Source organism: Chinchilla lanigera, unplaced genomic scaffold (assembly GCF_000276665.1).
Source record: "Chinchilla lanigera isolate Chin_1 unplaced genomic scaffold, ChiLan1.0 scaffold00053, whole genome shotgun sequence".
Lineage (NCBI taxonomy): Eukaryota > Metazoa > Chordata > Mammalia > Rodentia > Chinchillidae > Chinchilla > Chinchilla lanigera.
The window spans coordinates 1646502-1672582 of NW_004955454.1; the positions used below are offsets into that span (position 1 = coordinate 1646502).

At 44.1% G+C, this 26081-nt stretch overlaps 1 protein-coding gene across 1 annotated transcript in view; it reads left to right on the top strand.

The window, feature by feature from the left end:
• LOC102024186 (cytochrome P450 11B2, mitochondrial-like) overlaps nt 1-15846 on the top strand; it is a 35039-nt gene extending 19193 nt beyond the window's left edge. Inside the window, exons 4-11 of the mRNA XM_013520011.1 lie at nt 10710-10865; nt 12545-12744; nt 12868-13071; nt 13330-13484; nt 14180-14346; nt 14712-14790; nt 14877-15065; nt 15475-15846. Of these exons, the coding sequence (XP_013375465.1) occupies nt 10710-10865; nt 12545-12744; nt 12868-13071; nt 13330-13484; nt 14180-14346; nt 14712-14790; nt 14877-15065; nt 15475-15588 (1264 nt within the window). The 3' untranslated portion in view covers nt 15589-15846. The remainder of the gene's footprint in view (nt 1-10709; nt 10866-12544; nt 12745-12867; nt 13072-13329; nt 13485-14179; nt 14347-14711; nt 14791-14876; nt 15066-15474) is intronic.
• Nucleotides 15847-26081: the final 10235 nt, after the last annotated feature.

The following is a 26081-nucleotide window of genomic DNA, read 5'->3' on the forward strand; positions in this document are numbered from 1 at the left end:
CTGTGCGTGTTGGAGGAAGTGGAGAAGCTAGGAAGAGAGCAAGAGGCACAGCTACAGTCGTGTTTCCAAATCAAATGCTGGTTTAACAGGCACGTTCACCTTGGGAGGGTTCTGCGAGCTGCACTTTTGTAAGTTTGCACTTTTATGTATGTACCTCACAATTGCAATTTCTACTTGCCAGCCATTTATGCCACACCCAAATCTGGCTTACCAGGGCTGTGGGGTACCTCTGAACTTGCAGGACCTTAGGTAGGTGGCAGAACCCCTTGGCCTCAGTTTCTTTTTTTTTTTTTTTTTGGCTTTTCTCTGGTACTGGGAATGGAACTCACGACCTTGCGCTTGCCAGGCAGGCGTTTTGCCGCTGAGCTAAATCCCCAGCGCCACCCCCCTTGGCCTCAATTTCTACCTCTGAAAATGCACAGTGAGACCAGTGCCCATTTCTTGGAACTGTCATAGGCTCCCATGAGATGAGGTGCATCAGCTCTAACATACAAGGGAAGGGGAAAAACCAACAGAGACCACCAGGCTTGTGTAAAGGCAGCATGGCATGGAATTTATTGTGCTGGGTGCAGGCAGACAGTGGGATAAGACCCTCTGCCCTGAAGGAAGAGAAGTGTGTCCCTCCTATAGGGATGGAGAGAAGGCCTGGGATATTAGGTGGGAAGATCCCAATAAACATCTGGGGTCAAAGTCCTCTGGCAGTCTTGCCTCTCAGCTGGCATAGTCCTCGAAGCATCTGAGGTAAATTTTCGGGCATCTCCAGATGTCCCCAGGACCTGCAACATTCCTTGTCCTGTCTTAGCTCCTTTCCTGTGCTTGCCAATGACAAGCCTCAGCACTGAGCTGAATTCCCTGCAGAGAGCAGCACTTCTGCCTGCAAGCAGACTGGGGCTGGGAGAGTCAGGTCCAATTCGAATCTTACATCAGCCCCCAAGGGTTACTACTGCCCATGGCTTCTAAAGAGAGCAGGCCCCTGATTGCATCCCCCTCAGGGAAAGTGGGGAGCCCCTGAATATTCCTCATTGTCTGACTGATGCCTCTGAACCACATACAACTGGCTTCAGGATGAGCCAAGTGGTTGTGAGCACCCAGCACAAAGCAAGCCTGGAGACAAGGACCAACCAAGCAAACTGCAACAGCAAACATGCAGACATCGTGCCCTGTCACAAAGCAGAAACTACCATAGGAGGCAGCACGAGGAAATGAAGCCCTGAGGTGTTACTGAGGATTTTCTGGAGGCTCCATGGCAGGGGAACTGCCCACCTGTGTGAGCTCCACCAGGCTCTCCCAGTGAAGATGAGAGCAAAGGTCTGTTCTGCCTCAGGCAGCGGGCAGGGGACGTAGCCTTTCTGGTCTCCAGAGCAAGCTGCTCTTCCTCACAGAACTGCCCTCAGGAGAATCTACTGTTTTCTCAGAGCCTGAGTTGTGGGGCTTTATCAGAGCTAAACCTGCCCCGGGGGAAGGGCAGCCGTCAATTCCAGCCCTTTCTAGTCCTTCCCTCCCAAGTAAATGTGGGAGGGGGGAAATGAAGAAGACTTGTGAAGTTCACAGTTGTGGCAATGGTCTGACCGAAAGACTGAGGCCGAGTCATAAGTCTACAGACCTTTTCCCTCTTCCACACGCTACCACCGCTATTTATAGCACGTCCCAATGTAGGGGGCAATGAATCTTAGCATATTATTTTAGATAAAAAAGTTTTGGTAAAAGCCTACATGGTGCCTTGGGACGCCTCCCGGGACAGTGTAAGAGCTAATTCCCCAGGTCAATGTTGCCCAGGAATGTCTCCCCAAATAAGGGGGGGCCTAGGCCTAGGTAACCCTCTGTGACCCTGCCTGGGCAGTTCCATCTCCTGGCCCTAGGTAAACATTGTAACCCTAAAGGAATGCATAGGTTGTAAAAAAGGAGACAAATGGAATGTAATGGGGAAACATCTATCATGGTTAGACATGTGACCTGCAACTGACCCGGGGTCCAACAGGATGAGAGAAACACCATATGCCCACCGGGGTCAGCAAATGTTGTTACGGGAAAAATTCGGGCTGTATTCCGCAAGAGACCAAAGAGAACAGATGAAGTTTTAATTTAGACCAGTCACCTCTCATCCCAACTTGCAAGTCAGGGAAGTGGGCGTGGACCTGTCTTTGTTCCCAGGTTATATATATTTTTGGTTTCCATGGTAACAGAAATGAATGTTGTAGCCCTGGCCACATGTTGTTTTCCTTGTGCCATGTAACCGGGTCAGGCTCTGGTCATGAGCCCAACACAATGATATATACTTTCTGTACTCTGTTCTATATGTCCCCCTTTAGATAGCCATACATTTGCTTTATGGTTACAGTGTTTATCTAGGGCCATGGAAGGGATGAAACAACCCAGGCAGGGTCATAGGTGGTTATCTGGGCCCTGGTGTTCTTTGTCTTTGGAGAAGTATTCCAGGGCTAAGTCAGGACTGCAAAGTTAACTCTTTACAACCCTTCCGGGATGTTTCTCAAGACACATTTTGAGGCTTGCATTAAGACTAGAATTATTCTATCTTAAAATGATATGCTAAGAGTCATTGTCCCCTACAATGTAACATCCCAATCTGTTACCAATGGAAACCAACATGTATATAAAGTGAAACAAAGTTGGCCATTGGCCCGTTTCCAGATTGGCAAGGGAAGTGAGGGTGGCTAGCCTCAAATTAAACTCTGGTTTTGTTCTCAATAGACTTGGGTCTCTTGTGGAATACAGCCCAATTTGTGCCAGGGGAATTTCTGCTCTTACACCTTTAGGCAGGACACCACCTGCCCTTCAGGAAGAAGCGACAAGGTGGTGGGTATGGTGGCAAATGCCTGTAATCCCAGTGCTCTGGGAGGCTAAGCCTGGAGAGTCTTAAGTTTGAGCCCATCCTGGACACTTAATCACTTAGTGATACCCTGTCTCCAAATAAAACACAAATAGTTGGAGGCGTAGCATGAAGCTAAGGTCTTGATTCAACCCCCAGCATCAAAAAGTAAACAGGCAAGCAAGTAAACAAATGTTGCACACATACTAAAGGGAAAAAAAAAAAATAGTTTGAAGAGGTAGAAGAGACACCAAAACCAAAATCAAATAGAGCAGAAGACACAATTAGCAGCTGAGAACTTGAAATAGCTTTTATTTGTGTGTTAAGGGCTGTAGCGGGAAAAGTATATAACATAAAAGCACATATAGGTCATGTAAACTGAGAGGGTGGTGTTGTAAGAACAAATAAGAAAGAAATGATAGAGATCAAAACACTGTAACAAGAATGGAGAATGCCTCTTCTGGTCTCTGTTAGACTGGACATGGTTGAAGAAAGAATGCTGGAGTTTGAAGATGTATCAATAGAAGCTTGAATGAATACTAATTAATTTCAGACACCAAGACACACATTCTGGAAGCTCAGAGAACACCAAGCACGATAAATACTAACAAAACAAAACACTACCCATCGGCATATCATGTTCTAACTGCTGAGAAATCACAGGCAAAGAAAGAAATCAGAGAAAGAATATCTTACCTATTGAGGAACAAAGGTAAGGATTATAGGTGACTTCTAAGAAATCATGCAGGCAAGTTGAGGATTATAGTAAAATGATTAAAATGTTCAAAGAATATCACTCCACCTACTTGGATATGGTATTCTGTGAAATTTCCCTTTAAACCTGAGGGAGAAATGAAGTCTCTCTCAGTTAACCAACATTGCAGGGAATTTGTTGGCAATAGAGGTACCTTGTCAGAAATGTTAAAAGAAATTTTTCAGAAAAGACAGACATGAAATAGGTTAGAAACTCTAATCTTCATAAAGAAAGGAAGATCACAGAAGAAATAAATAAAGGTAAAATGCTGAATTTTTTCTATTATTCAGTGTTCTAATATTTTGCTCAAAAGAGTAAGAGCGATAATATTTTTGATGTTATGTTATTGAAGAGTAAAGTGAATACAGAAACAATGCAAAAGATCAGAAGGAGGGGTTAGAAGAAAGGTTTTAGGATAAGGTACATGCACTACTCATGAAGTGATACAACATTACTTGAAAGAGTACTTAGAGTACTTGTAATGACCTCCAGGGAAACGATTTAAAAAGATTAATTGAGACCGGCAATATAGCTCAGTGGCACAAGCACCTCCCTGGCAAGTGCAAGGTCCTGAGTTCAATTCCTGTTACCAAAAAAAAGGTTAAATGATTAAAAAGCATGACTGATATGTTAAGAAATGTCAAAACATAAAATTATATAAAGTACTCAAAACCACAACAGGCAAAAAAGTCAAAAAAAAAAGAAGATGAATACAAATGAGAACAAAGGAGATGGGAAGGAGCTGAAAATAGTAATGAATATAGTAGATGTTAATCCAAACTGTACCAAAAATTTCGTTAAGATCAATGATCTAAATATACCCATTGAAAGTGATTTTTTCAGAGTAGGTCAGAAAACAAGACCCATTAGTCTGAAACCCACTTTAACTAGAAAGATACACACAGGTTAAAAGGAAAAGGGTGAGAAAGATACACCATGCTAACTGATAACCAGAAAGTTAAAATGGGTATAGTAATTTCTTTTGGGGGGTATATTAATTTCAACATAGCAATTTTCAGACCAAGGAAAATTACAAGGAATGAAAAAGGGCATTATAAACAATGCAAGGATGAATTCTCTGAAAAGACATTAAACGTGCCTACCCCAGTGTCAAAAAGTAAACAGGCAAGCAAACAAGTAAACAAATGTTGCACACACACTAAAAGGCAAAAAAATAAATAGTTTGAAGAGGTAGAAGAGACACCAGAACCAAAATCAAATACAGCAGGGAGATACAATTAGCAGCTGAGAACTTGAAATAGATGTTGACCATAGAGTATCAAAATAAAAAAGTTAGACATGATAGACCTATAAGGACAAAAGGATGAATTTATCATCACAGTTATAGATTTTAAGACATTTCCATCAGAAATAGACAGACTAAGGAAGCAGCACACCAGTAAAGGCATAGTCAAATTCAATAGCACCATCAAAGAATTTGATAAAATTATAATCTACATACTATTTCATGAAAGAACTACACAGTACATGTTAGTTCCAGGAGCATTCATCAAGGCAGATCTCATTCTGAACCATAAGGTACCCCTTATCAAGTTTGGAAGAATAGACTACACTTGATCTTAGCCAAAATGCCAAGAAGCAATAAGTTTGGAAGAATAGAAATCATATAAAGTATACTGTCAGACAATAATGGAATTAAACTAGAACTCAGTAACAGACAGGTGGGAATTCTAAAAATGCTTGGTGTGTCAGTTGGCTTCTCATCACTATAAGGAATATCTGTGATGAATCAACTTAAAGAGAAAAGATTTTCTTGGCTTCTAGTATTAGAGTTTCCAGTCCATGGCTGGTTGATCCTACAGTTTTTGGCCTTATGGTGAGGCACCACATCATGGTGGGGAGTACACAGTGGAGCAAAATCACTCACATCATGTCTGGGAGGCAAAAAAAGAAAGAGAGAGAGAAGAGGGTCCCAAAGTCCTCTGGAAGGGCATACCCCCAATGCCCTAAAATCTCCTACAGAGCCCCAACTTTTAGAGGTTCTACCACCTCTCAATAGCACAAAACTGGAGACCAAGCCTTGAACACATGGGCCATTGTGGACATTCCAGACCCAGTCACAGACATTAAAGACCAAACTCCTAAATAATCAGAGAAGAAATCTCAGAAATAATTTTAAAATAGCTTGAACTAAATGAAAATTAAAATAGAACTTATCTAAAAATTCAAGAGAGAGCACAATTATTGCTTTGAAGGAAAATTATAGCACAGATACATGTGTTAGGAATGAAGAAATATCTAAAACCAATAACTTAAGTTTCTTCCTTGGCAAATAGAAAAAGAATATCAAATTAATTCCAAAGTAACTGGAAGAAAAATAATGAAGTTACAGAAAAACTGAATGAAATTGAAAATAAGAAAATGCCAAAGCTAGCTACTTCTGTGAAAGGATCAACATAATTGGTAAGATTCTACTAAAGCTTTCTAAGAGCAAAGAGAGAAGACTCAAATTATTTACATCATGTCTCATAGATATTAAAAGAACAATAAAGGAATACTGTGAGCAACACCATGTCCACAAATTTGCAATTCTGGATGAAATGGACCAATTCTTTGAAAGTTTAAATTTGCCCATTTTCACATAGGAGGACATAAATTATTGAAATAGGCCTATATCTATTAAAGTTATTGAGCTATTAATCTTCCAACAGAAAAATCACAAGGTTCATGTGAACTCACTACTGAATTCTTTCAAACATCAAGCAATCATTCCAATATTCTACAGTCTCTTTCCAGAAGAGAAAAGCACAGAAAATACTTCCGAATTTATTCTATGGAGATAACATTACTCAAACAGCAAAACCAAAACCAGAATTTACTAGGAAAAACACTACAGAATAGTTTCTCTTAGGAACAGAGATGCAGACATCCTAAAGTGTTAACAAATTGAATTGAGCAATGCATAAACAGAATTGTACAGCACAACTAATTGGGATTTACTGCAGTTTATGGAAGGCAGGTTTGGTATTTAAAAATCAATGAATACCATTCATTTCATCAACAGCCAAAAGGGGAAAAAATTAATACAGTATCAATTCCTTCCAAAAAAATACTTGACGAAATGCAACACATACTCATGATAAAAAGTTGCAGCAAGCTAAAAGTACAGGGAGCATTTCCTTAACTTGGTAAAGAACATCTACAGAAGTACACAGCTGACACTGAATGGTGTAATTAGAATGTTTGCTGCTAAGGGCAGGTACTAAGCAAGAAAGGCCCTTCCCACCACTACTTATCAACATTATACTAGAAAGCATGACAAATGCAATACGAAAAGAAAATGGAGTAAAAGATTATAGATTTGGGGAAAGACATAAATCTTTGTGCATAGGTGATATAAATTTTATTAAAGAAGATCTGAAAGAATAAAATAAAATGCTTCTAAAACTAGAAAGCAATTATACCAAAGTGCAACACACAAGGTTAACTTACAAAAGCAAATCACTTGTCTGTGTATCAACAACAAACAAGCAGAATTGGACATTTAAAACATGATACTACATACATGGGTAACCATAAAAATGAAATGCCAAGGCATATAAAACAAAATGTGTGTTCCATCTTTATGAAGAATATTATAAGCATCAAATGAAAGAAATAAAAAAAGCACTGAATAAATGGGGAGATTATCTATGTTCTTAGGAAGACTCAATATTGTTACAATTCCGTTTTTCCCCAAGGTTATTTATAGATTCAAAGCAATTCCATCAAAATGTCAGGAAGTGATATTGCGGGCATCAGGATTCTGATCCTAGTGTTTACAAGGAATGGCCAAAAAAAAAAAATTCAGAATTACCAACATAGTATTGAAAGGGAACGAAGTCAGAGAGCCAACATCACCTACCATCAAGATTTGCTATGAAGTTATAGTAATAGAGATGGTACGGTACTTGTGCAAGAACAGACTAATAGATAGCTGGAATGGAATAGAGGGCTCTCACATACCCTAATACAAATATGTCACCTGGCCTGGAGAAAGGAGCAGAGGCAGCTCAAAGGAAAGAAGAAGTCTTCCCAACGAGTGTTGCTGGAACTGCTGGACAGCCTCATGTCAAAATGAAAAACAATGAACACAATGAACCTACATCCTTCAGAAAAATTAATTCAAGCTGGACTGTAGCTCTAAATATAAGATTCAACACTATAGGGGCTGGGGATTTAGTTCAGTGGCAAAAGTGCCTGCCTGGCAAGCACAAGGTCGTGAGTTTGATTCCTGGTACCGGAAGAAAAACAAAAACAAACAAACAAAAAAAGATTCAACACTATAAATCCAGAGAACTTCAAAAGAGAGACTCTGCAAGGCTTTGGGTCGGGTGATAAATATTTCGGTATACCACCAAAGGCACAAACCATGAAAGAATTGATGAGCATGAGTTCATAGAAATTAGAAACTTCCGCACCGTAAAAGATACTGTCAACAGAGTGAATGAGAATATACTCCAGAAATGGAAGTGGGAGAAAATGTTTGCAAAAGACATTAGATAAAATACTGGTGAACAAAATATACAAAGAACTCTTTAGAAGAAAAGGAACACCTGATTACATACAAATGGCAAATGATTTGAACAGATCTCTCATTGAAGGTGACCTATAGATGGAAAATAAATGATGAAACAATGTTCAACACCATGTGTTATTTGTGTATTTCAAAAGAAAACAGTAATCACATACTATTACACACCTAGCAGAATGGCAAAAATCCTATACTGACACCACCATATATTGTCAAAACTCTGCAGCTCAGAATATCCATCCCATTTGTTGCTGGTGGGAATGCAAAATGCTATAGCCACTTTGCAAGGCAAAAGTAAACACTCACTTATTATACAAACCGGCGACTGCATCCTTTCGTATGTGCGCACGTGAGGCGAATACTAATATTCACCCAAGCATGGTAGCAGCTTTATTCACAGTTGCTCAAGCTTGGAGGAAATCATGGTGTCTTTCAGTAGGTGGGTAAATAAACAAAGTGTGGCCTATGCAGAGAAGGGAAAAGGAAATGAACTGTCAGATCATGAAAGTAGCTTAATGATATGAAAGTAGCTTAAGTCTGAATTATTAAGCAAAAGAAACCAATCTGAAAAGGCTACAAACTGTGTGAATCCAAGTCTATTACATTCTGGAAACTAAGTGAGGGGAGAGTAAACAATCAGTGCCAGGAATTGGTGGAGGAGGAGAGGCAGAGCAAGGAGGATGTTTAAGGCAATGAAACCGTTCTGTATAGCACTCTAAAGGTGCGGACCGGCCATTCCACTTTAGCGAAGCCCCCAGAATGTGCAACACCAAGAAAAAAACCCCGTGCAAACTAAGAATGTTGCCTGATAATTACTGCCAGTGTGAGGTCATCAACTGAAGCAAATGTGCAACTGTGGGGTAGAATATGGATAGCCGGGTTGTGTGTGGGAGGGAAGGGCATGTGGGAGTTCTCTGTTCTTCCTTTTAAAGTCTCTACACAGGAAAACTGTTCTCAGAATAAATTCTGAAAGTGCATTCTCCTTTGATAGGCTCTCATAGCACCAAGAAATACTGCTATTGAGTAATGTCCTTGCAACATCAAACTTCTCCACATGGAATCATGGCATTATAAACCCCACGAAGCAGAGCGCTTGTGTATTTTTCCCAGAGACATTGCCCATACTGTGAATGGACACTGACACATAAAATAATCAATTATTTGTTAAATTAGTGAAAGAATTCATGAAGGAGTGAGTAAACTGGGATTTGGAGCAATGAAGTTCTCACTCTTATGTTGGAAATTCTTGTGAGTGGATTGTCATTGTGGGCAAGAAAGCAGGCACAGGCGCTCAGAATTCTAGAAGCCCTGTGAGATATGTGAAGAGGGGAATGGAAAACGAAGACTGCTGTGCTGAAAGAAAGACCTATCAGAGCAGAGTGAGTGCCTGTGTAGTGCTGGGCCGCCGGGCCCCTGGAAAACATAGCTGCCAGAAGCAGGAAAACTAATGAGACTGAACAGCCAGTGTAAGAGAATGGGCTGTGGAAATTTTACTACGATGCCATAAATATTCCAACTTCCCCTTGTTTAATAATTGGATAACTTAAGCCTGTCAAAGAGGAATTATTATGCTTTAATGCATTTTGAAGTTTTCAGATTTATTTTTTCAAAAGCATTTGACAGAAATGATAACATCTATAAAAAGAATCCAAGGTCTCCTTTAATCTATTGCAAAGATAGAGGCTGGATCCATCCTGTACCGCCACGGATACAGAAGAGAGAAAGGCCTCTGCACATCCCCTGGCCGCTTTGGACCCCACCCAAGACTCAGCTCCTGGCCTCCGCTCCTGCCCATCAGCAGCCTTGCAGAGATGGGACTGCCCGCAATAGTGCCCCAGATATTTCAGCAAGGTCCAGGGACAATTCTTCCCATGACGTGATCAGTAGCCAGTGCAGGCCTCCAGGAGAAATATAAAACCCTGGCTGCATGAGGTTGGAGGGAGCATGGGAATGGCATTCAGGGTGAAGGCAGACGTGTGGCTGGCAGGGTCCTGGCTGTGCCTGAGAGGGTCCAGGGCACTGGGCACAGGAGCCGCTATGGGCCCCAAGGCCACAGTGCTGCCCTTTGAAGCTGTACCCCAGTACCCGGGCAACAAGTGGCTGAGGGTGCTGCAGATCTGGAAGGATCAGGGCATTGAGGACATTCACCTGGAAATGCATCGGATCTTCCAGGAGATGGGGCCCATATTTAGGTAGCCTCCTCTGTAGCCCTCTCCCAAGGATGCCCATAGCCTCTTGTCCTGCCAGAGGCCAGGCCCTTGCCAGGCACATGGTACCAGCATAGCCCCATGGGTCCTAGTTCTCTGCCCTCAGGAAAGCAAGGCAGGAGCACTGTGGGCTGCTGGCTTGAGGGCTTGCCGTGGAAACCATGGCTGTTCGTGAGGACAGACCAAAGTGGGGCTCACCGTGCAGAGGACAGAATGCAGAAACACTGAATCGGGCGAGGCTCAGGGGTACAGAGAAGGGGCTTTCTCAGGGGCGAAATCAAGTCAAGGAGAAGGGAAAGGTTTGACAGGACTCAGCTGCATTGGCTGTGAGGAAGCCACAGGAAGGACAAGATGTGGCCCAACTGATTATTGTGCATTGTCCCACAGGTACGACTTGGGAAGAAGACAGATAATCTGTGTGATGCTGCCAGAGGATGCTGAGCGGCTGCACCAGGCTGAGGACCTGTATCCCTACCGCATGCACCCGGAGCCCTGGTTGGCCTACAGAGAGCACCGAGGGCAGAAGCGTGGCGTGTTCTTGCTGTGAGGAGCCAGTGGGGATGAAGAGGGAGGTGGGATTGGCAGCCCAGACAGAGAGAAGAGGCAGGAAGGAGCAGACCCAAAGGCACACAACTCTGGGCCATGTAGCGGTTGGTGGAGACACGGTGACTGCCAAGGAAAGATGGGTGCCATCCTGAGGACTTCCTGGGGGTGGAGGAGCAAGCAATGAAGTGGTAGAGAAATGCTCCTTCCTGGGGAGAGGAGGGACACTGACATCATCATGAGGTGGCGCCCACTCCTCACAGCCTTGCTGACATTCTCTCTTACAGGTGGGTGGTTCCCCTTCCTGTGGCTCAGAGAAATGGCCCTGAGATAGGGAGGCATTGGACTAGGGCCACACCCAGCATATTCCAGAGCTTGATGTCCACGAGGCTGCAGCCACCCTCTGACTGGTGCCCTGCAAGAGATAAGGCACCCTTTACTCTTTAGGAGAGAGTCCTGGTGATAAGGATGATGGGGATGCAGGTGTTGAATGGCTCTTTGTGCTCAGGAGCAAAGCTCTAAGTGAGCTAGTGGCAGTAGGACCTGGATCCTTCATGTGGAAAGCGGGGATGCTTGGGTAGGTAAGCAGGGAGAAGGTGGTGCTTGTGGCAGAGCAGCAGGAAAGAGGTTGTCATTAGGGGGCAGGAGGTTTCAAAAAGAAAAGTCAGGCTATGGGTGGTCACACTACTGTCAAGGAGTAAATTTTCTTGGGATAGCAGGATTTAAGGGACTAGGTCTCTTGAGCACAGCTTTAATATGAGATGCAGCTGGCAGGGATGGAAGGCCAAAAGGCAGGCCAGGGAGAAGGGTGGGCATGTGAATGTGAAGAAATCAGTTAGTGTGCGCATGTGTGTGAACGTGTCTTGCATCTGAGTCCATACATACTTTGCATTTGCCTTTGTCTGAGTATTGTGTGTGTCTTCATAAATGTGTACTGTGTGCATACATGTGGCTAGAACATGTGTACACATGTTCTGCTTGGACACAGATGTGTCCAGGGGGGTGTGATCATTCTGTACAGTTTCAGGCATCATCCATAGAAGCAGGCAGGCGTGCTTACATGAGTGTGGCTCAGAGTGCAAATTCTTGGCCATCATTGCCTGGAAGGCCTCTGCCAGGCCCTCATGTTCTCTGGCCAGTTGCTTGAGGATATGGTAAGAACTTTGATGTTTTGAGAGCTTTTAAGAGCTGAGGTTCTGATCCTGCCCTACACAAGATGAGGACTTTGTTGAGGACAGGAAGATGTTACTGATTTGGAGGAGCATGTTCCACAGGGAAGAACGAGGAGGTGGGACGTCAGCCACCCTTCCCTTTAGGGCATGGTATCGGCCAGGTGAGTAAAGCTTGACAGAGGGTCAACTTCCTCTCTATGAGATAAAGCCTCCCTCCCTGCGCAGGGCTGGCAAAAGACATTTGTGAGGAGGGTATAGGGCTTGTGAACTGACAGGAGTGAAAGCACTTAATTGTCATAGCATTTTCAAGTAGAATCTGGTGTCTTGTTCCCATTTAGTCTTCAGTGACCATTATCCCAGCACATGAAGGCCACTCTGAGAGAAAGGGGTGGAGCAGGACCCCCAGCAGCCTACCTCCACGGACACATTCATCTCCCATCTCCTTTTTCCTTTTAGTGACGGGGAAGGAGGGGCTAGGTTTGAGTCCAGCTCTGCTCTATCCTGCAGGAACGGGCCTGAATGGCGCTACAACCGACTGCGGCTAAACCCAAATGTGCTGTCCATGGAGGCAATGCGAAAGTTTCTCCCCATGGTGGACACAGTGGCAAGAGACTTCTCAGAGACCCTGAAGAAGAAAGTGCTACAGAATGCCCGGGGGAGCCTGACACTGGACATCCAGCCCAGCATCTTTAACTATATCACAGAAGGTGGGTTCCAGATTGTTCCCAACCCCAGGGCAGGTGGAGGTGGCGAGCAATGGGGCAGAGAGAGCTGGAATGGTGCCCTGAGGTCAGGACTTTCTTTAGCCATCAATGCCATTCTTTCTGCAGCCAGCAACTTTGTACTTTTTGGAGAGCGGCTGGGCCTCTTTGGATGTAACCCAAGCTCTGACAGCCTGAAGTTCACCCATGCCCTGCATGCCATGCTCAAATCTACTGGACAGCTCATATTTCTGCCCAAAACTCTGTCCCGCTGGATGAGCAGCCAGGTGTGGAAGGAGCACTTTGAGGCCTGGGACACCATCTCTGATTATGGTGAGTCTCAGGAGCAAGACAGTCACCTACTTTCATATGCATCAACCACTCTACCTGAGCCACAGGGAGGTCAGATAACAGGATAATGGTAATCTCTGGTCTTGCTAGGATGTTAGCAGGAGACTAGGACTGACCTAGCTGGAGATAATAGTTGAAGCACAGAGATTTGGAGGTGTTGTGGGCAGGTGGGGAGGAATAGGAGAATGAAGAGGTGCTCCCATCTCTGGGATCTGAATATCTTTCCTTCCTCTCTTGCAGCTGAAAGTTGGATCCAGAAGACTTATCAGAAGTTTATTCACAATTACCCTCAGTACTACAGCGGCATCATGACAGATCTACTGTTGCAGGGGGACTTGCCAGTAAAAGCTATCAAGGCCAACGGTATTGAACTCACAGCAGGAAGTGTGGACACGGTCAGCTCAACACCCGCCTATCACTGTGAATAAAGCCCGCCATGATTTCCAGTGGGTCTCCTGTGCATAATCACCCAGGATCAGGGACCCCAGTCCTGGGCCTTCATACCATGGGAGAGGGAACCAGCCACGGGTGCATGAGCTCAGAGTGCCTCCTTTGACCACTCTGCAGGGAGTGAAACATGCACAGAAGTTCTAGGGTATCAAGGACACGCTTAGGAGGTCATTTCTGTGACTTCTGCCAGGAAATGAACTACTCTGGACATCTGGGACTCTGATCTCAGATGAGCACAGGGAGCACAGAAATAACCAGCAGGGAGAAATGTTTGGTATCTGAGGTTAGGAGTGGCAGGGCTGGTTCAGGTTGATGCATTAAATTTTTTGGACAGTCAGGCTAAAAAAGAATTGGAAGCTGATGGATGTGAGCTCCAGAGCCCCACCAAATGCTAGAGGCTACCTGCTGAGGCCCCAAGCAGGATGTGGGTAGCAGAGCCTGCAGTGACATAGGGGGAGTACTGGGCTGGGATAGAGAGGCCTTCCTCTGAATAATCAAAGAATGAATAGGTCCAGGTAGGCATCAGAAACCTGAAGCCTGGACTGCCAGGCCTGTCCTTCTGGGTATGCTTGTGGGAGGGCTGCCCTGGATGGAGGGCATGGCAGTGCATGGTCTGAGCCTTGCCCTCTGCCTCCTACAGACTGCCTTCCCCTTGATGATGACACTGTTTGAGTTGTCCAGGAACCCCACCACGCAGCAGGCCCTGCACCAGGAAAGCCTAGCTGCTGAGGCCAGCATCTCTGGGGATCCCCAGAGGGCCACTACGGAATTGCCCCTGCTGAGGGCAGCACTCAAGGAGACCCTGAGGTAGGTGTCAGCTCAGCCATCCCTAGTCCCTTTCCCCTCTGTCTAAGGGACTTGAGGACAGAGACGGAGCTATGAGTAGCTTCTCCTGGGAACTCGCTGTCACTCGGCTCTTCTTCACTCCCTTGTGGTGCGGGTGCAGCCCTCCTCCTCTGGGATCCCACTTCAAAGTCCTGTGGCCATTCTCCATGATCTCCTTGCCCTGCACTACCATGCAGAAGGAGTTCTGGCTGAGCTCAGCAGATACATGGAAGCCCACTGTCAAGATGCGGGCTAATTTTTCTTCTGGTGGTCCTGTGTAAGAAGGCTGCAGAGGAGATTGGAGATTTGTCACAGCTGGGGCATCTCTTCTGGTCTCTCATCCGCAGGCTGTACCCTGTTGGTATTTTTTTGGAGAGAATACTGAGCTCAGACTTGGTGCTTCAGAACTACCACATCCCAGCTGGGGTGAGTAAGTGCCCATGGTTCACAGCTGAAGCCATTTGCAAGTTGCTCCTCAGGCAGTTGACACCCCTCTCTGCACCTGTCTGCAGACCTTGGTCCATTTGTATCTGTACTCAATGGGCCGAAACCCCGAAGTGTTCCTAAGTCCAGAGAAATATAACCCTCAACGCTGGCTGGACAACAGGCAGACCTTCCACCATCTGGCTTTTGGCTTTGGGGTGCGCCAGTGTCTGGGGAGGCGTCTAGCAGAGGTGGAGATGCTACTGTTTCTGCATCATGTGAGAGAGCCTGGGCAGGGCCCCGGGATGGGGTGGGACCCTGGCCAAGGTGACTGTGGTGGGTCTGGGGAAGGGGGTAGGCCTTGGTAGAGGTTTGGCATGGCATCGGTGAGGGGAGCCTTACAGAGTAGGGAAAGGCTTGTGCTGGGTGGGTCCTTCCATAGTAGTGCAGAGCCCACGTGGTAGGTGGGCTGTGGTCTTGCAGAATGTGCCCTGAGCTGGACAAGGTGGGGCCCTGAAAAATAGGGCAGTGCCTGGCAGGGAGGGTCTTGCAGAGTGGGTTGGTCTGCATGGGAGTACAGGCTGCTCTTTCTCCACAGTCTGGTGGCCGCACTTAGGTGCTGCAGCAGGCTAGGTAGGACCCTGGCCCTGCTGAAGAGCCCAGATATAATCCACACTTCTGTCCTAGGTTCTGAAATCCTTCCGTGTGGAGACACCACTCCAAGAGGATGTGAAGCTGTCTTATCGCTTTGTTCTGATGCCCACCTCCTTCCCACTCCTCACTTTCCGCCCTGTAACCTAGTCTCATCTTCCCCACCAAATGTCCTCGGCACACCACTGTCCCGTCTCCCTGATCCTCGGCCGTCCTTCCTTTTCTCCTGCAAGGGCACTGCTTCCTGGCCACACTGCTGCCCAGACGGCCCCCTGCTCACACAGTGCAGGCAAAGCCCTGCAGGATCTGGGCTCACCAGGATGTGCAGCAAGGCCAGAGCAGAGCTCAGGAGGATCTTAGTGGCATGACCTGGTTTTATCCTCTTCCCAGGTCCACCCAACTCAATCTCCTGCAAAGTTTCTCTGCTAGAACAGACTGTGTCTCCTGAACGTTGTTTTTAGCATCCTCCCACGGTCATCCATGGGCCCTCAGACCACACTATTAACACTGGCCATATGTATGTTTTCCATTTTTATGGAATTAGCCAAGAAAATAGATCTGAATTTAGGACACATCACTGAGGTGTGGCGTTGGTGTTTGTGAACTCAAAAATCAGGAAAATAATTGTGAATACTAGTGACAATTGTATGTAGTCAAGGGGATGGGGTGGTTGTGATGGTCAGAGATTCAGACAGGAGGTCACATTGGAAACCTGGACATGGTGGCAGGAGAGATCATTGTTGGGTGAGCTGCGTCCACCTGAAGGTGAAGCACTAGCTGATGTGAGGCAAATATTTCTCGGAGCAAGCAGTAAACATTCTGAATATTTAGGATGGAGCGGAGGGTGTTAACCTCTTGTGGATTTCTCTGGAGCCTCAGGAATGTCAGGGGAGTATATCTGGGCAAAGAACAAGGACTTTATTAAGATCAAGGCTGTATGGGATGAATTAGGTCCCACTGAAAATCATGTGCTGAGCTCCAAGTGTCCTTAGAATGTGACTGCATTCAGAGATAGAGCCTATATTAAGAGATTTAATTTGAAATGAAGTGACTGGTGTGGACCTCAATCCTAATGACAGATGTCCTTGTAATAAGAGGGGTTTAGATCACATGCACACAAACAGGCATCCCATGAGGTGCCAGGGAGAAGAAACCTGAGAAAAATCCAACATTGCCTGCATCTTCACCTCAGACTTCTCATCTCTGGAGTGGTGAAAAAATAAACTTCTATTGTTTAACCACCCAGTTTGTGACCCTTTCTTAGGTAACCAGAGCAGAACAATGCAGTAGGCCAAGCAGACAGCATGCTTGCCCCACCCAACAGAATCCCTCATATCAAAGGGCAAGCACAAGAAATTCCATCCACTTTCTAACATAGCAAGGCTGGCCATTGGCTTACATAGGGGTGTGTGTTTCACTGTTCAGAGGGGAGCTGAGTCATAAGAGGATGTGTCATTGCCTCCACTGGTGACGTCTTGGGCTAAGGTCACTGCCTGCTGCTGTTAGGATAAGTGTCCTCCAGAGGCCCATGCTTTGAAGGACAGATCACGGCACTATCGGCAGTTGGTGGAACATTCAGGGGACCTTCCTCGTGGGAGGAAGTCCAGTCATTAGGGGCTTGACCTTGAAAAGGACATCGGACCCTGGTCCCACTGGTCCCTTCCTGTCTTGCTTCTTTGTTTCACGGCTGCCACAAGTCAAAGAGCTTATTTTGCGACGCGCTCCAACAATGGTGTGCTGTCCGCCATCAACTCACAGCAGCAGGTCCACTGGTGTTAGACTGAAGCCTCTAATACTGTGAGCTAAAATAAACCTTTCCTTCTTTTATGCTGTTTATCATAAACATTTTTCAGTGATTGGCAGCTGCCTGACATACTCGGTGAGGCACCGTCCCTCCCTGTACCACCACAGCATCACCTGGCATTTCGGATAGAGATCCCTGCTTTCATAAATACCCACTTGCATATATGTGGGTCCTGTGTGTATGGGTGGGTCGCTGTAGGACTACAGTGAGGCAGTGTTTGGACCTGCAGCATTATCCTGTAGTTGGGCCTACACATTTGGGAAGCCATATAGTCCTTTTGCCTTAGTTGTGGTCTGACTGGTAAAGATCATCTGACTGATCTTCCCATGGAGGTTTTTGTATTGCACTAGCCAAAGTGAGTGGCATGTGGATTCAGCAATATTCTCTGGATTCCACTTAGCACTTTTGTTTTTGATTGGCTTTTGTGGCAGACTAACCAATGGTCAACTTGTAACATCCAGCTGAACTGAGTCAGGATCTTGCTGGGTGTGGATGCCCATCTGAGGGTTGTTGCCAGCAGCATAAAAAAAGAACTGAAGGGAAACATGATGCTCTGTTGATTCTCTTGGAGAAGTTTGTCATGCTGGCTTTCCTGATATGAACTCAGCTGCTCTCACTGTTGGAGGACTTTGGGTCCTTGCTATATCTGAAGATGGCTGTGGTTCTCTTTGGGGGAGCTCTGGCCCTTACCTGGAGCATCACTTCCTACCTCCAGCACAGATCTTCCGCCTACTGAAACAGATCCTTCATCCCACTGGCTCAGACATTCTAGCTTCCACCACTGACCTCTGGGTATACCTAGTGCAGATCCTTGATACAGACTGTGTGAGACATTGTCATGGGCTGTAGGTTTTCAGCTGGACTTGTGCAGGACATTGCCATGGGATCGAGGCCCTCAGTTGGATTCTTTAGGTCTCCCATATTCTTCTTCATTGAGTCTTTGGGTGAATATTATAAAATAATCCTATAAACTATGTGTCCTGTATTAAATTTATTCCCTAGTAAACCCCGACCACAATAGTTTTGATGGAAACACTAGGTTTCTACTGATTTCCTACTGGGAGAGTGGATGCCTAGCCCATGGAGCTATGGATGATTAATGTATTCCAAGAGCATATGCACCATTCATGTGTCTTTGATCCTCACAGGGTGGAGACAAAATGTGTGAAGGTGTGAGAGTATGTTAGTCAGGTTTCTGTCACTGTGACAAAACACCTAAAAATAACAACCAAGGGGAAGTTCTGGCCCACAGAGAAATTTTCATCAATGGTCAGCTGGTATGACAGAAATGTCACGGTGCAAGGGTTTGGTGAAGGAAAGCTGCTTTCCATGAAGGAAAGAGAGAGAGGGGAGAGGGAAGAGAAAGAGAGAGGGACAGTGAGACAGACAGACACACAGACAGACAGACAGACAGACACAGAAACAGAGAGACTAGAGCAAAAAACAGCCTTCATAGGCCTACCCTCAATGCCATATTTCCTCCAATGAATCCCCACCTCCTAGAGTTTCTAGAGGTAAGTTCATATCTGTGAAAGTTCACAACTTGAGTGTTCATAAGTTGGGGACTTACTTTGCTCTGGACAGTACAGGCCTAGGACATCTTAATCACATTCTCATCATTCAGACACAAAACCAACACCTACAATTTAAAGAGAAGAGGTTTACCTTGGCTCAGAGATTTTAGAAGGTTCAACTCAGTGCAGAAAAGGCAGGATGGGAGAATCTAGTGGAGGAAATCTGCTCACATCCTGGTGGCCAGGAAGAGAGAGAAAGGAGTAACAGGGAAAGAGATATACCTTTCTCTGGGGTGTGACTAAAGCTGGAAATTGATCACATGTGCAGGAGCGAGGCAAGGCTACTCCAAAAACAAAAAGCACCTGAGGTAAGCCATGTAAGCAAGCTGTTCCAGTTTTTAAAAACACACAATGTGCTCCCCACAATCAAAGAACAGGTTGCTAGGCAAAGGGGTATCAAGTGACAGCAACCTGCAGAATGTATAAATAAATGCACTGTGGTGGTTGAGCAGTTCCTTTTCCTCTGATCCGGAGAGATGGCTCCACCTGACCTCAGCTTTCTGTGTATTGTCTCTTATCTTTATTTCTCCACCCTCTCACTGTCCTTCCCTTTGAGAACTTCAACAGGTGCACTGGACACAGCACCTTTCCAGGTCATTCCCCCAGTGAACTTACTCTTCTGACCAGGCCTCACCTCTTAACAGCACTTTAGGCTGTAGATTTATCAGTAGATTAGTCCACAGATGTGTGTAGCATTCCTATGATCTAGTCGACTTGTAAAAGTCCCACATTGGACCACATGAAGCTCTTGGGGATTCTCATTCCCCAAAGGAGGAATAGAAATATAGAAGAGAGGGTAGGCCCTAAATGAGACTGAAACCTAGCAGGAAAAGCAAACATTAATTTCTGTAATTCTGTGTCTGGATTCTCCAGCACATATTGCATGACATGAACTCCAAGACCTTGGCCTACCATCCTTCTATGGGTTCTATCTTGGGTTGACTGTGCTTACTGCCTACTAGTAATTGTGAATGCCTTTCTTGGTTGGTGTTCTGACTGGCATCACTAATTTCTTGGAGTCTCCATTGTAGCTTCAGCTTTACTCGTGCAGTTTCATGCACCACTTTCTCAGGGGCTGACTGTAGATACTCTGACCCTTCCACATAACACCTGACCTTTTTGGCCTTCCTTTGAAATCTAGATGGAAGCCTCTGGGAACCCAGAACTCTTGCATTCTCCATGTTTGGAAAACAGGCACCACATGGATGATGCCAAAGTCTGTCACCCCTGGTAGCAGTAGCCAGTCCCCTAGATCAATACGATAGCAGGCTCTGAGAACCTGGACAGTGGAGCATAGTTAAACAAATGTGGAGAAATAATTCCTAGGTAGCCCTTTGTGAGCAGAACACTGGGGGATTTATTCTTAAAGCAAAGTCTTTTAAATAAGTTTACACTTTTACACCTTTAAGCCTGTGATAGTAGGGTCTGGCCAATTCCTATAATGCTCTTGAAGCATCTTTCCTATTATGTGGGTGCAGGGTAGTTGGCTTCTTTTTAATGGCATTAATATGATCAGCAACCACCCAGTCACTGGACCCACTTGCTTATGGATTTCTTTTATATCAAATTGCAAGTTTTTAAAATGTTTCCACTCTGCTTTCCTCCCTTTATTTTTTCACTGTTAGTCTGGTAACAAGCAGACAAGTATACCCATGTTATTGCATGCATAAGATGTTGGCTTGAAATTTCCTGCAGTAGATTAATTAGTCTGTCTCCTTTAAACTCAGCCACCTACAAAATTTCAAGGCATAAGCCTGACATGGTGGGACACACCTATAATATAATCTGGTTCATTGAGGGAAGTGGATCACAAGTTCCAGCCCAGCCTGGGCAAGTTAACAACTTAGTGAGGCCCCATATAAAAATAAAAACAAAAATGGGCTAGGAAGGCAGCTCTATGCAAAGGGCTTGGGTTCAATCCCACTAACACATGCGCACATTCATGCATGCATGCAGACACACACACACACACACACACACACACACACACACACACAATCCCTCTGGGCATGGATAGAATATAGACCAGTTCTTTTCTAGAATGCAACATGAATGCCCTCTAGTCTAATTCCTAATAAGTTGTTCATTCCCATCAGAGACCTCCTGAGTCTGGAGTCTGGAACACTAACTGGCTCCCAAGGAGAGAGACCTGTGTCTGTAAACACGAGGTAAGACTCAGGAAAAAACAGCAGGCCAAGGAGGCAGCACTAGGCCCACAAAAAGCCCATGTCTATTGTAAACTACATGTGGAATGAGGGATTTTACTCTGAAAGTAGGTCCTTCTATGTGGCAGGCTATAGTTGGAGAAGAAATTCACTGCAGTACCTAGCATATTGGGGAGTGATTAATCAGGAACCATTTTTGGAAGGGGTTAATTATTTAAGACTGAGTTAGTTGAGGAATCAGAAGTCACAGAATAACTATATTTTTTGATGTTTGGAGTTACCCTACCACAGTTTTTGGTTGGGAGATGGGCACAGAAGACTGTTACTGGGAGGGCACATGCTAGACTCAGTGCCCTGGGAAGTTTAACCAGTGGTAACTTAACATGAGGGAGCGGGGAGTGGAGATTTAGTTTAGCAGCACAGCATCTGCCTGGCATGCGCAACATCGTGAGTTCGATTCCCGGTATCAGAAAAAAAAAAAAAAAACAACCATGAGGAAGGATATGATTCTACCATCCTCTGTGTGAGAAGCCAGATTGCTGGCCTGTGGTTTTCTGAGAGACGACAAGTCTGAAAAAGCTGGCACTACATTCTGTGGATTGCTTGATCCCACCCTCCTCGCTGTCTACTTCCAGTGGAGAACTCATTGGTCTGCTTGGATTCTCCATGTCCCAATATGTTTTGGAACATACCTCAGTTGCTGCAACATGTGCTAACTAGACAGAGGGGCTTCCAATGTAAGGGGTATACCTCACAGCTCAGAGGCCACAAAGCAAGGCAAAAATAGTGGTGGCATGGAGTGCACAGGGTGGCTGAAATACTAAGAGCTGCTAAGGCAGACATCCTACAATTTGCTTGAACAGGCCCAGCAGGAAAGGCTATGCAGGATTCAGCATGCACATAAAAAAACTGTGTGTGTGGAATCAGAACAGGGCATACTAGTGACTCATTGTTCCTGCTTCATTTCTGGTGTATTTGAATGTTGCAAGCCCAGGAAAGAAACCACTCACTCAAACACATGGAGAAATTTTTGAAATTGTTTGTGTTTACTGGCAGTGTGACTTTGTTTTTTCTTTGTTATTCTTTCCCTTGCTGTTTTTATCTTTTCTATTAGTATTTCTTGTTAATACATGTTTTCAGTATATAAAGATTACATTCCTCATGGAGAGTTGCTATATGTACATAACACATCTTTTTTGTGGAGAAAAGGTAAAACAAAGTTCCATAGCAAAATAATAGGAGACTAACAAGAGTTAATACATTTCATATTGTTATCTTTAAAGTAGTTATTCAGAGTACAGGATATGGGCATTTAAATTTCTCCAATTGATATTAGCACAAACCTTCCTTTTGTTTTTGGGGTTTTTGTTTTGTTTTGTTTTGTTTGTTGTTGTTGTTATTTGTTTTTTGTTTTTCTCCAGTACCGGGAATCGAACTCACAACCTTGCACTTGCCAGGCAGGTGCTGTGCTGCTGAGCTAAATCCCCAGCCCCACAAACCTTCCTTTTGTAATAAACTAAGAGACACTAACAATATAACTGGCTTGCATTTCTTTCCTTTTCCCTTCCTTCCTTTCCCTTTTTCCACATCACAGTTCCTTTTTCCTTTTGAACAATTTCTTCCCTTTTCACAATATCAATTGTACATTCTAGACCTTATTTATTCTTTAAGTTTCTCACACCAGGGAGATAAGACAATATTTTCACATGTCAGTCTGGTTTATTTTGCTTATGAGTATGGTCTCTAGTTATACCCATTTATCTATAAAATTTTCAAGTTTGTCCTTCTTTATGGCTGAGCAATATTCCATTCTATACAGATACCACATCTTTTTAGCCATTCCGTGGTTGATGGGCACTTGTTTCCAAGACTTAGCTACTACAAATTGTGATGCTATAAACGTGGGTGCACATATATTGCTGTGGTATACTGGTTTTAGTTCTTCTAGGAAGATACCCAGATTGGGAATAGCTGGGTCGAATGGGGCCTCTTATCCTAGCTTTTTGAGGAATCTCATACTGATTCCCACAGTGGCTGCAGCAGTCTGCACTTCCACCAACAGTGAAGGAGGGTTCCTTTTGCCCCACAGCCTCGCCAGCAGACTTCAACTCAAAACTGATTGGAAGAGACAATGATGGCCATTACATAATGGTAAAGAAAACAACTCAAAAGGAAGAGATAGCAATTGTAACTATCTACACAACAAATATTGATGCAAAAAAACTTGATAAAACAGGAACAGCTGAACAGAAAAGGATAGATATACACCAACACAATCGTAGCAGGGAAGTTCAATACCCCACTCTCACCGTAAGACAGGTCAACCAGATCAAAATATTATCAAAGATATATCAGAGTTAATCCACATCATTGAACAAATGGACTGAAAAGATAGCTACAGAATATTTCTCCAACAAAAACAGAACATGTGGTTTTTCTCAGTAGCACATGGAAATTTTTTCAAAATAGACCATATGTTAGGCCATAAAGCATGTTTAAATAAATACAAAAAAATTGAGATATTCTCCTGCATACTTCTGGATCATAATGGAAGGAAGTTAGAAATCAAGAGAAAAAGAATTATAGAAACTATACAAATATGTGGAGATTAAACAGTACATTTTTGAATAACCAATCATAAAAGGAATCAAGGATGAAATTTTTAAAAAATTCCAGAATCAATTGATAATTGACGCACAACATGCCAAAGCTATATGACCTAGTGAAAAAAGTTCCAAGAGGAAAGTTTATAGCTCTAAATGCATACACTAAAATATTTCATAGCCCAAATAAACAACATAATGATGCATTTTGAGGTCCTAAAAGAATAAGAGCAATTCCAATCCAAAATTAATAGAAAAAAAGAAATTGTAAGGATCAGAAGAAAAATTAAAGAAATGAAGACTAAAAGAAATACAATGAGTCAAACAGTTTGTTCTTTGAAAGAGTAAACAAGATTGATAAACATTTAGCCAAAATTACCTTAAAAAGGAAAATATGAGCCCACACACATACAACTAAAAATGAGTGAAGCAAAATCACAACCAACACTTCTGAAAGATGTAGGATTACACAACATCAATTTAAAATTTTATATTACTATTTTTTTTTAGTTTAATTCCTGGGTTGATGCTTGTAAATTGTCTATGGTGAGTTGCTTTATTGCTAGTATTTAGAAGCCTTAGGAAATGACTATATCTCAGAGGTATCTTCCAGGTGTAGGTGGTTTTTGGCTTTTGAGTCTGTTCCAAGAATTTACCTCTTCAGTTTGTTGGGGATGAGATGTTGCTGCCTGCTTGGCCCAGATGCTCGTTCTTTGGCACTGAACCACAGTCTTTTCTACGATTTTGAGGTAATCTCAGTCTTGGTATACCAGGAAGAACAGCTGGATAGAATCTTTATGTCACTTTGGCTAAGTGCTACAATCGGCAATAACAATAGCATCAAATACAGCCTAGAAAAATAACAAACTGAGGTAACTATTACTTTGCTACCTTTAACTGTATGAACTAGACTTGTGGTTTGATGGAGATCACTACAAAGTGGCTCTGAGCAGGATTTAATATTAACCGATTGACTTTCCATGTTTACTTGTGAGTTGTCCAAAGCTTAGACATCTTGTCTGAAAATAGGCAGTGGACTCATAGTAAGGAAACCTCTGCGAGCCCCTGGTCACCCTGAGGCCTGTATTAGCCTGTGAAGCTGTGCCACCTCAAAGGACAAGATGAGGCCACAGCTGAGGACTTCTGGCTCCAACCCCAGTTAACTTAAAGGAGACTGTAGCTGCAGGCATCTCACTCCTGCTGTGAAGGCCTTCCTGGAGATAACATAGTTCTCCTAAATTAACATAATGTATTACTTGGAGAAGTCCTTAAAGGGACTCCCAAGTCCAGCCAAGATTTCTGCATTTTCTTCAGTATCTCCTTCCTTTGTTTGTAAAACAAATAAATACGGGATGCCCAGAGAAGTCTTTGTCTAAACCCAGAGAATATCAAAGCTGTAAGAGAGTTAGACCCTCCTGGAGCCCTGAAATAATTTCAATGGTCTCATTTACTTAAGCCTTTGCTGTCCACTCACTTGGGAGATGGCAGACCTGATCAGCCCACAATAACTAAGGGTTACTTAACCTGATAGTAGTTATATAACAAAATCTAAAACAAACCAGAAAATTGTATGCAATAAAGAAGCCCTCTATATTTCAATTTTATGCTGAGAGAAGAAAATTTTAAAAGCATAAAGGGACAAAATAGAGAAATGGAAAAAGAAGAAGAGATTAGAATCAAGGCTGAAGGACAAAGGAGGACTATGCATACTTTGAGAAGAAAGGAGGGAAAAAGAGAAGAAAGAAATAAACGGAAGAACAAAACGATAAGCACAAAGAAACTAGAAGGTACATAAACATTCATATAAAAACAAGATCAAACAATGAAGGAGAAAATAGAAAAGGAGACAGAGAGGGCTGGGGATTTAGCTCAGCGGCAAAGCGCCTGCCTGGCAAGCACAGGGTCGTGAGTTCGGTTCCCGGTACCGGAGAAAAACCAAAAAAAAAAAAAAAAAGAAAAGGAGACAGAGAAAAACAAAGACAGAAAGAGAGAGAGAGAGAGAAAGAGAGAGAGAGCTGTCCACTTCCAGGTTTGTCTCTGCTGTCACTGGTAGACAACATGTGGAGACAAAGTTCAGATCCACGTTGATTTATCCCACTAAGTCACTAATAGCTTTATGACAGTATGATGGGGCAGTGGATAATCTCAGTGAGCCTACACCCTTATTTCACCTGAGGTTCAGATTGATTTCTGGCCATGAGGCTGGGACTAGCCCCATTCAGCCTGCAGCGGTGAGAGAACATTCTGAAGATTTGAACTCAGCTGGGAGCCACTAGATGGAGCCAGCAGTTGTTCTGAGTTCTGAGCTCAGGTGGCCCCTCTCCAAGATGGTTCCTGGCCAATTGCCTTCTCCTGCAGGACATCCAATCCCACAGCACTCACCACCAACTAGTGCTGTTCTCATGTCCACTGCTCCCTTCCACTGCTTCATCTCTCCATAGAGGCCTCTGGTGTTGCCAGCAGTCACCGTGTGTCCACAGATTTGAATGGCCTCCCA